The 11171-nt window shown below is 43.8% G+C and overlaps 1 protein-coding gene across 1 annotated transcript; it reads right to left on the minus strand.

The window, feature by feature from the left end:
• Positions 1 to 9847, minus strand: nr2f6b (nuclear receptor subfamily 2, group F, member 6b). Its single transcript, XM_084066577.1, has 5 exons — positions 7942 to 9847; positions 6877 to 6971; positions 2783 to 3120; positions 2392 to 2638; positions 1 to 1967 (listed from the first exon to the last, which is right to left on the minus strand). Exons 1-5 carry the CDS (start codon positions 8247 to 8249, stop codon positions 1693 to 1695), a joined length of 1263 nt encoding a protein of 420 aa, XP_083922703.1. The 5' UTR covers positions 8250 to 9847; the 3' UTR covers positions 1 to 1692.
• Positions 9848 to 11171: the final 1324 nt, after the last annotated feature.

Raw genomic sequence — 11171 nt, forward strand, 5'->3', positions numbered from 1 at the left:
TGTGTTTATACTTTTATTCCTAGCAATGCAAAAAAATAGCCATTGTCAGCAATATGAAATTTCGACATTTTGGTTTGACATGGTGATAGAAACATGATTCTTTCAAATGTAAAACTGTTAAATCACTAGAGTTTAAATTCCAGCAAAAAAAGGTGCCTGATTCAAGGATAGCTATGAACCTTTTTACGTACAATGTGGTCAGTGGTTTTCTTCACAGAATATCATGACAGGGAAAATAAAAGTTTTTTTTAACCATATATATTTTCAGCTCCACACACTCTTACACTTTCAAGTAAGTAATTTGGCAAGAGTCCATGGCAATAGCACTCGTAACCTTTTATCACAGTACCAACAAACAGAATAACCATACGTCAAAGCGTTTAGTACCTTGCATAATCATAATAATTGCCAAAATAGCCCACATCTATTAGTTTACTTTTTTAAGGGACCACAGAGGTGAGGGCAAAAAAAACAAAACATTATGCCTCTACCCTCACATAGACAAAGACAGAAGTTTAGCAGATAAGAAAACAAATATTTACTGAATAATATGCAACAAATGTTTGAGGGGAAAAGGGAGGGACACTTGCATACTTTTTTTAATGTGTGCTTCAGTGAATGATGTCCCAACCTTTAGATGTCCTCTTAAATCACATAGCACTCAAGTACTAGTATTTTTGAACCATTTAGTTATTGAACCATGTATTTCTGCCAAGTTCTGGTATATAAAATATGGCTGTTGAGTTTGGTGATGTCTTGATCCCTTTCACATGAATCTTCTACTAGCACATGAATACTTATACAATCTTTGTCTCCGATATATAAAACATGAGGTAATAATATAAGACAGGGGTGTGACTGTCTGAGGAACCAGGATGTGTGTTAGAGGTCATGTATTATACAATCACCTCCACTTCCTCTCTGCCTGTTTATTTGCACAGTAATAGCTAGTGGCCAGAACTGTATAGCATATTATACACGGTATAATATAGAATGTCCATGACTGTTTAGCATAAGTGCAACATGATTCGCATCTCCACATCTGTCTGCACAAATGATAAACAGGTTGACTTTGAAAGTTATATCAGTGGTAAGTCAGTCCAGCTAAAATCCACAGTTGTGACAACAAAACTGCTCTGGAGATGTTACTGTGGGCTATTGGGCTTAGCACTGCCATTATCAGCAACATGTTCATTTACATTAGGCAGAGAGTACACACAGAGCCTGAACTCAAACTGACTCACATAAAAGGTGATATGGGAAGAGGTAGTATGTAGGCACATGGCCTCATGTTAAAGAGTCTGTATTTCAAAGCCCAGATTCCAGTCCAACATGAGACAGAGAAAGAGATCAGATGTAGGTCAGACAAAAAGGAGAAGTGCTGCAAACACGCAAGACATGGCATCATCATTTGGTTTCACTCGTTTCCTCGTTTGGTTACATTTCGTTCACCGGGGGAAAATTAGAATGAGACACGTGGGCCCTTCACCTATTAAAGCTGAACTTCCTCAGGAACCTCAACATTGAACAAAGTCAGAAAATAATTGTCCTCTATGCTCACAAGAGAACCATTAAACTCTGGGAAAAAATTGCCCTCTTTTTCTTTATGCATTTATGCTTTTAATTAGTTTTATTTTAATCTAATTGTCGCGAGCTGCAGGTCCTCCCTGTCTGATCTAATTCCATCTCAATCTACTGTCCCGGCGCGTAGGGCCAGCTGATAGAGCTCCCTGATAGCTGCATGTCTCGGATCAGCGTCTCGATGGGTGTTTTGCCCACCAGCCGCATGAAGAAGAGCTGGGAGATGAGGTTGGCTGGCACAGCCCGCAGGGCTGGGAGGCGCAGTAATAGACGGCCAAAACGCTGAGGCTGGTTGGGGTACTGCAACCTCTCGTACTCCGTCAAAGCCACCTGCGCCTTCTCCTGGAGAGACTCCACGTGGGCTGGATCAGTCAGACCACATGCGTCTGTGAAAAGAAGGAGGAAATATGACGTGTTATAAGCAACGCAACTTAAACTTGTGGTTCTAAAACTATTTAATTTCAAAGACCCTCAGATTGCTGTGCATTATGCCACGGGCCACCACAACCCCTATTTCCATCCTTCCAGCCTTGGGTAGGCCACCACCTGGCCAGGCAGAGATATACACTCCACGGAGCGCACCTTTCTAGTTCTAAATTATAGACGATTGCGTCATACTGAATTCTGACATTTCTGATTCATATATGTAAATTCTGCTTAAGACATTTTCCTTTTAGCTGTATGAGTTTGCAATGGCTTGATTTGCAGTAACACTACATGTCTAGGCAAGTAACCATAGGGCCTATAAATGAGCTGTCTTGGTGTAATTAACCAGGTGAGAAAGGTGTAGATTCAGTTTGCCAAACTCACCAGGTGAAAAGAGCGCGATGGCTTTGAGGCAGCTGTACTCTGCCGAGTCCACCTGCAGTCTCGAGAGTTTGTCGACCTGATCCTGGAACACCCTGATCTGGTCCATGAAGGACACCACACGCTCTGCAGACATGGGCGAGGAATGGAAGCCAGCCGCCGCTAGCAAGGGAGCCATATGGAGCGGCAGGGCAGACTGGGCTGCGTTGAGGATGAACAGTTCACTCCAGCTCAGCCGTAGCAGTGCCACCTGTGGACAGGGTTCAGAGCAATGTGATTACAGAGCCTTTGCTTTGATGCCAGAGCACTGAATACACTAAGATGTCTTAGTCAATCACACAAAATGCAAAATGTGCTGCATGAGGCTGACAAACCACTGCTTGTATTGACTGACCTGCTCTGACACAGGCAGTTCTGGGAAGTAGGGGATATTCCTGGCCCACTCGATTGTGCTGAAGAGGAGCCGAGCCGCCAGCTCGCAGATGTTGTCGATGCCCATGACCGAGCCACCACTGGAGGAGCCCTGCATCTGTCCCTGGCCATACGGGGCCCCATAGCGGCTGCTGGGGTACGGCTCAGCACGAAGAAGCTGGGAGATGAGCTCTGAGACCGGCTGGCCATTGAAATAGTCACCCCCCATATGCACTGGCCCTCCACCAACACCCCCACCACCTATCAGGGAGGTGGGACTGATACCTGAGTGAGATGGAGGGATGCGCCCCCGCTGTACAGCTGTAGATGAATAAGAAGAGAAGAGATACAATAACAATGTAAATATATCTGTATGTAGAGATATAATAACAAATGTAGAAGTCCCACCCTTTCAATGCTTGTATGGCAGAGAAGCCTTGCCTGTAGCCCATAAGCCAAATATCTCCCTTGGTCAGGAATGATTTCCCTTTGACAAAGCAGTAGATTATTTCCTATGTGGTAGACCTGGGTTTGATTTACAATCTGGATCAGGTTTCCCAATGAGATCAAAGTAGGATGATAGTAACAGATTAGCCCTGCCGTTAGCCCAGAGGCCTAATATCTCTTTGCCAGTGGGAGTTTCCCCTTTAGTTTAGTGGTAGATATTTGGTTTCTCATCTATGAGACCTGGGTTTGAATCAAGGTGGTTGTACTTGCATCACCTCCAAGAGGAACTTACTTTTTACAGTACAATGACTTGCTATGTTGCAGATATGTTATGCAATCTAAAGCTTTGAAGAGACAGGGTAATAGATGAACGATAAACGTGTTAGCCTATATCATTTATTTTGGAAATCAGCCTTTTGCTCCCAATGATTAGGCTAGTTACTACTACTGTGACATAGCTACTAGCGCTAGTATGTCACAGTTTGAGGAATTAAGTCAACCTGCCAAAGAATAATAAGTAAGTGTAAGGAAAATGCACGTTTTCTTGGCACAGGCCCAGGACTTGAAAATAAGTCGTCTTTTTTCATTTTTGGAAATACGTTACTTTTGTGGAACAACATGGCTATGTTACTAGTACGTAATGAATCAGACCTGTGGTGCTGCTTGGGCACTGCCGACGTGAGTTTGAGTTAACAACAGGTAACATAGCAGCAGTAGACCAATAATTACTAGAGTAGAAGACGAGGTGTAGCTGCCTCACAGCATTATTATAATATCTAGAGGGCGGACTGCCACGTCCCCAGCTATTCATTTAAATGAAAGTTGCTCACAAGCGCATGAAGCACCCCGAAGCATGCCCCTAAGTACCTCTTCACCTGGATTGGCTCCAATATCGGAGCCAATAGAGCAGGCGCACTAATAAAGTTTCAAAACGGTAGACGCATGCGTAGTAGCATTTTATATGCAGAAGTATTACAATCTCAGATTTGACCACCAGGCGACGGCAGCTTCACTCGCTGTTCTACCGCGGTTATGGGGACGCTGCCTGGGTCCAGTTGTTTGGGCTTATTTTTCAGTGAAGTTGCTTGTTAAATATTGATAGTTGCGGGTTGCGGTTTTTTGGCCTTGTTTTTTGCTCTCACAAAACATGGCAACACTGCTAGACTTCCCTATGGTCCTACAAATGGGCCTTGCTTGTTTGGAGGAGGTTCCTCTAGCAATGATGTGCGCCATCATCCACACATGGAGCAGCGAGGGGAAAAGGGGACACCTGCCTAGCCAAACCAGCCCAGTGAGTCCAGTCAATCAAGCAACGTCAACGAATCGATGGGGGTGAGTCGCTGACAGATGTCGCAGCCAGAGGCCAGAGCCTTCACATCCAAACATAATCTGTGACACCCATCCATCCCGCAGGTATATTATATAACCTCGCGTCACCAGCTCTTCTACCACGGAGAAACTGTCTGGTTCTAAACTGGCCCATGTGATCCGGTTTAGAAAAAAAACTATCATGTTCCGGTGGTGTGTTCCGGTTGGCGTCGCATTGTTTTTGTTCCCCATTTAATACGAATCAATTAGTTTAGTCTTGCTAGTCGCGCTACGAGTCAGAATAAAATATGGATTTACCAAACGATTATTATACCAAAAGAAACGAAACAATTATACCAATTTAAACACATTTTAAACTAGGGGAAGCGTTTTGGAGGTGCACGGCACCGGAGGTTCTGGTCGTGGGTTCCGGCCACCTGATGACGTTAAGTTATTTCCGTCCAGACCGGATCAGAAATCTGTAAATGGTATTGATCCCAGGCGAGCAGGTACCTCTCAATCTTCTAACCATTCTCAGTCACGGTTTTAATGTTAATTTTAAACATACATGTATGCGTTTAGTCGACCATCGCACCTCTTCACGTTAAAAATGTAGTTCTATAATCAGCTTTTTATGCATAATAGATTGTTAAATTGTAGCAACAATAATGATAATAATAATTATGTATTATAATAATTATTATTATGATTCATTATTATTATTATTATTTTGATTGGTTACCACCAGATTGCCAAGACCAATCCCAGCAGTTCTTTGTGGGTTTATAGATCTATTCTTTTTTGCTGAACGTTTGCCCCAAAATAGGGGGTTCATGTGGTTACAGATCAAAGTTGCGTCCTGCTAGTCCAGTTTTTGTCCACACTGACTGTTTAAAGTTACCCTCGTGGCAGTGGGTCAGAATTTGAATACAGGTTAAAAGTGGAAATAGCAGCCCTTTTAAATACGTTTGAAAGGCTTCACTCATGAGTCAAGACTGAGTGAACCTGTTTACAGTGATGTGGAAACCTGTGTCACTATGATAAATGATAATCAAGCTCAGTAGACTGTAACTGCTGGCAGGGCCAGAAGGCTGTCAGCTGTTGATTACTTTTGCCAGAGACTATTTTTTCGTGGTGTTCAACTATGGGGGAAATTCCATGGGTATGTGGCACTGTGATATAGGGCAGTGGTTCTCAACCTTTTCAGGCTGTGACCCCCCAAAATAATCATATTTGAACTGGGGACCCCCCAAAAAAATCATATTTGAACTGGGGACCCCCAAAATAATCATATTTAAACTGGTGACCCCCCAACCCTGACAAGCACTTGGAATTGTAGGCATTACATTTAGTTTGATTTAGCAGCCTCGCAACCCTTGTAGATGGGCTATTTTCACAATGTTTGCCTCTTTCTTATGTAATATTTGTCAATTTGGCCAATTTGATATTGAAAAGGTCTTAAAAGTAATTAAATTGTAACTTTAGAAATGTGCAGATACCCTGTATACTCTTATACTGTATGTTGGTTTGTTTACTGTTGAGTGAGAAAACGATGTTGCACATTAAGCTAATCATCTGGGGATCCCCCAAAATCATTTGGGAACCACTGATATAGGGCATAGGGTCAGGAAAAGTACAAAGTGAAGAAAAAAACATAAACTTCTGATGTTTTGAAAGTGATCCAAGCCCAAGCATGTCTATGAGAGGACGAAGACACAGGAATAGATGGAACACAAAGAATGATAAAGGCACCGTAAATGTATGTACTTGTTTTGCTGGAACTGTGCTAATAATGCTGCATTGCTGCAGTCATGTTGCCCTCGAATATAAAGCACAACAGCTGCAGGAATTTGAGTGGGAGTGTGAAAAAACACTTTCATTGACAGTATAAATATTTTGGTTTGATCATTGGGAAATGTCAGGTCTGTTTCTATCAGAATAAGCACATTTGGACTGAATCAGCTATTGATAGAGTGAGAATTGCGTGTGTGTGTGTGTGTGTGTGTGTGTGTGTGTGTGTGTGTGTGTGTGTGTGTGTGTGTGTGTGTGTGTGTGTGTGTGTGTGTGTGTGTGTGTGTGTGTGTGTGTGTGTGTGTGTGTGTGTGTGTGTGTGTGTGTGTGTGTGTATATGACAGAGTGAAGAAATGAAATCTATGTTGGTATGTCTATGTGGAGGTAAACGCAATATAATTTCATACCAGGGCTTAGAAATGGTACACAGAGCTACTGTGATGAAGCCCAGATACTTGTAGTAGAACTCTGTTTGGCTGACCCTGTGTGACCCTGCATAGCCAATAAAGCTACAGTATGACAGCTTGATACCTTCTTTGCGCATGCCAACACGGAAGCATTTCTTCAGACGGCAGTATTGGCATTGGTTGCGGTGATGCTGGTCTATTTGACATTCTCGGTTTGATCTGCATGAGGAAAAGCAAATAAAATACAAAAGCTTGAGATAATGCCTACCAGGAGCATTAATTAGATAAGCCTTATGTTGCATAACATTGAATGTGCTTTAAATGTAAAAGTGTCCTGTAAAGAAAGAAAACAAAAACAGTGCTTTGCTACCCCCCCCCCCCCATCTCACCCTCTCTCTCAGTGACCCCTATGATGATTGAACTGTGTGAGCTGCCGTGGTTGAAAAACTATCACAGCCATGACCTTTGTAAATCATCAGCTCCCACACACCCTTGTTGACTTCTCCAGAGGAGGAGGTTGGCTAATATTTTAGAGGGGGCCTTTTCAGCCACACAACTGACAGCCGTAAAATGGAACATTCCACTTGGTGTTAACCACACTACTTTGAAAAGAAAAGTTTGTTTTGGTTGTTTGTGTAAGCCAGGAAAAATTATAATTACAATTATAATAATACAGTTATAACATTTTGTTCAATCTGTTGATAACAATAGGAATGTTGACCTTCCAAGGTAAAGCATCCTCACACTAAAGACCTTCAGGTCTTCTCTGAGGCTGTTACTGAGACAGACCCAAGGTTGGAACGTGTTGAAATGAGGCCATTGTGGAGTGAGAAATAAAGAAAACATATATATTTCAGCACCCTCATGAACCAGGGAATATAAATGTACAGTATATTTTGAATACAATGGATTAAAAATGAAGAAAATTGTTTGCGTGACCTTGTGAACCAGGTGCAATTAGAAAAAATCATCATGATTTGTGTGTGTGGGGATCTCATTTTAAACAAGCTTAGTGCTTTATGAGCCTTCCAGTTTAGTAGACCTTGCATTGTGAATTTGTACTTCCATGTACTGTCTTACTAAATAAAGTACATCAATCAATCAATCAATCAATGTCCACTTGAAACTTGAAAACTTGACCATATGAGACATTATACCGTACAAACAAAGTAAATTGAATCTCCTTTACCTGCAGGAGTAATTGAGGTTTCGTCTGATGCTCCGCTTGAAAAAGCTCTTGCAGCCTTCACAGGTGAACACGCCGTAGTGCTTGCCACTGGACTTGTCCCCACACACCACGCAGTCCACCACACAGGCCTTGTCATCGTCCCCTACGTCCACGTCGCTGCTTCCGGCCTGGGGAGAGCCCTCCTCCTCGTCCCTCCTCAGGTAAGCCTTGTCCCCAAGTCCATTAGTGTCCCCGTTGGGGTTGCCCCATCCCCCGCTCACCATGGCCATATTATCTGAGACACACGGCCGGGTGAGTGAAACATACATACACGGACGCTCTTATGTCCACCCCTCCCTTTGAAGTGCCCCACTACACTGTTCTTCAAGCTAACATATAAAAAAAAGTTTATTTTTTCATATTATACCAGAATGGAATGTTTCCAGACTGAAAATCAAAGGAAGATGAAAAACAGTACACGTGTTATTATAGAAAAAAAGAGTTCCAAAAGCTGTGTTGCTGTGTTGACCTCTCTCCCCTTGGCGTCTGGTTGTGATGACCTGCAGGTCCTTCCAAGTGCTCTACTTCTCTACCACTGCTCTCTTCTTCAGCCTTTTGCTCTCTTTTCTTCTATTTCCACCCCTGTGTTTTCTGCTGTGACCTTCAGTCAATGGCTCCTTAGGTCTGAGAAAAAACTTCAGACACACCGAGTGGTTCAGAGTTCAGGCAGGAGAAAAGGGCGCAGCATGCCCTTTCACAGGAAACAATAAATTACACTTTGACTCTCTCTCTCGCACTATGTGTCTCTGTTTCTCTCTCTCTCTCTTTCTCTCTCTTTCTCTCTCACACTCACTTTGTCTCTCCCAAGGAAGGAAGAAAAACACCATCTACCAGCGCAGTGAACAGGGGTAAAACGGAGCCTCTTGTGAAAACGAAAAGAAAAGGCTTGAATGCCTGTTCACTCCTCTCTCTCTCAGCACACTACTTTCTCCAAAAAGGGCAAGCAGGAGGGGGAACAGCTACTCTCCTTCAGGCAGGGTTAAACTGCCCTGCCCTCTTACTCAACTTATAAACTAGTCCAACCTGTTCCTGCTGTGTAGAAATGTTATCTGCTGATCTGACAGGGCAATTCTAGTCCAGACTTACTCTTGACTTGCTGAGGCTGTTACAGGAACAGAGGTTACGAGTGCACACTGTTTACAAAAGATTTAGAAATGGAATTCAGTTTTTCTCTTTGGTATTCTGAAATGAATATAACGCATGCTCTCCCTCACAGCTTAAGCCTTTATACACTGAAGGGCTTTGATTCAGCAACACCTCTCAGCACCTTGTAAGACACTGAAAAATAAAAGATCCAGAAAGTTTGTTGATGTTGTTTCCAAGCTTGGCTTTAAAGTGTAAAAAAGCACAGGGAGTGTAGTCTCTCTGTAACCATTGCAGGATCAAAGTTCGTCAAGCAAGTCCTCCTGTTCCGTTGCTCGTTGTGAAATGATGTCTTGTTGTAGTTCCTCCAACTCTCTGAGCTTTGTGGCTTCAGTGGCTCAAAGGTCATTAGCACACATACACACACGCACGCACGCACACACACATGCGCACTCACACAAAAACACAACAAAACTGTCTTGCAGTTCTCTCTGCCCTCCGTTGCGACTCCTCTGCAAATTTCACAAACACTCTCTCCCAATCTTTCTCTTCTTCTCTTGTTTTGTCAGTGCTTGTCCATCCAGCAGTAACGACCAGAGGCCCAAGCCTCTCTGCATTCCCTGGAAGCGAGTCAGAGTGTACTATTGCAGTCTTTACTCTGCTGCCCGTCCCTTTTCCGCCTTCCTCCTGGCCCCTGCAGGAATAAATTAGGCAAACAAGCACAGGAAAAACACGGTCACAGACCTTGGTGAAATCCAGCCGCTGCTGTGTGGGGCAGCCCAGATAGCCTCTTCTGCTCTTCTCTCTCTCTCTCTCTCTCTCTTCCTCATTCCCTCCCTCCTTTAGCCTAGAGACAGCGTGTGTCTGTGAGCTCAGGGATTTGACACTGCTATTCAAGCCCTCTGGTTGCCATGGCGCTGGCTGCCTTATAAGGCCAGTGGAGTCAAAGAGCACAGAGTGGGCTGCAGCTACTCCCACACACACACGCACACAAACATATGTGCACGCCTGCACACGCACGTCTGCACACGCCTGCACATGCACGCCTGCGCATTCACACGCACGCACGCACGCCTACACACACACACACACGCACGCACGCACGCACGCACACACACACACACACACACACACACACACACACACACACACACACACACACACACACACACACACACACACACACACACACACACACACACACACACACACACACACACACACACACACACACACACACACACACACACACACACACACACACAAAGAATGCATGCCTTGCTGCCTCACTGGCTGCTTGTTCCCTCTGTAAGCTCTGACCTCAGGCCAGCATGGGAGCACAGGGGAGTTAACCCCAACACTGCCATTAAGACAAAGAGGAGGCCTCAGGCCGACACATCGAGCGCATGGCAGGGCTCTTTCTCTCTTTCTCTCTCTCTCTGTTCCTGTCTCATTTTCCACTCTAATCCAACGGCCTTCCTCTGACTTTGTTGACCCAATAATAACAGGCAGAGCCTGTTGTTGTTGAGCAACTTGTCAAAAGGTTATATGATCCTCCGTGACCTCCTTTTTAACACCTACCACAGACACACCACACAGGGCTGTATGAAGATAGTGCCAGGGTTTCCGTAAAGAACAGTTGGAACATCAGTGTCATTAAAAGTTATCTTGCTGTATGAAGTGAGAAGTTGACAGATCATGCCAGCTAATGTTTGATATGCGTGTTCTACTGTCCAAACAGTAGCGGTAACATTAATAATATACAGCCATCTTTCTTCCTCTCTAATCGAGAGTCGGTTAGAGTTGGCTTTGTGTGAAGCGGCAGCGACTGCGATTGATTTGTCTATATCAACAACATCATTATCATGTGAAGGTCTGAACTCTGAGAGCATACAAATGTAACCAATTATTGAACAGAGATGCCTTGTACACTGATGCCATCCACACCAAACACTGTGAATACAACTGTAGCATTCATCACTGTCGTTTGACATGTCTGTCATCCACTTGAGTTAGATTTTTAAAACAATATATTTTCTGTACATTTATAGTTATAGTTGCAGGCATAGTGCTTGGTGTGGGCAGCTCTTTACACTGTGAAGGTTTCA

This window comes from Gymnoscopelus microlampas (genome assembly GCF_963454915.1).
Source record: "Gymnoscopelus microlampas genome assembly, chromosome: 9".
NCBI classification, from domain to species: domain Eukaryota; kingdom Metazoa; phylum Chordata; class Actinopteri; order Myctophiformes; family Myctophidae; genus Gymnoscopelus; species Gymnoscopelus microlampas.

Coding starts and splice junctions, on each gene's coding strand:
- nr2f6b (XM_084066577.1), bottom strand. CDS start 8,249: ATGTATGTTTCACTCACCCGGCCGTGTGTCTCAGATAATATGGCCATG. Junction 6,972..7,941: donor AACCTCAATTACTCCTGCAG/GTAAAGGAGATT, acceptor TTCCTCATGCAG/ATCAAACCGAGAATGTCAAA. Junction 3,121..6,876: donor TGTTGGCATGCGCAAAGAAG/GTATCAAGCTGT, acceptor ATTCATCTACAG/CTGTACAGCGGGGGCGCATC.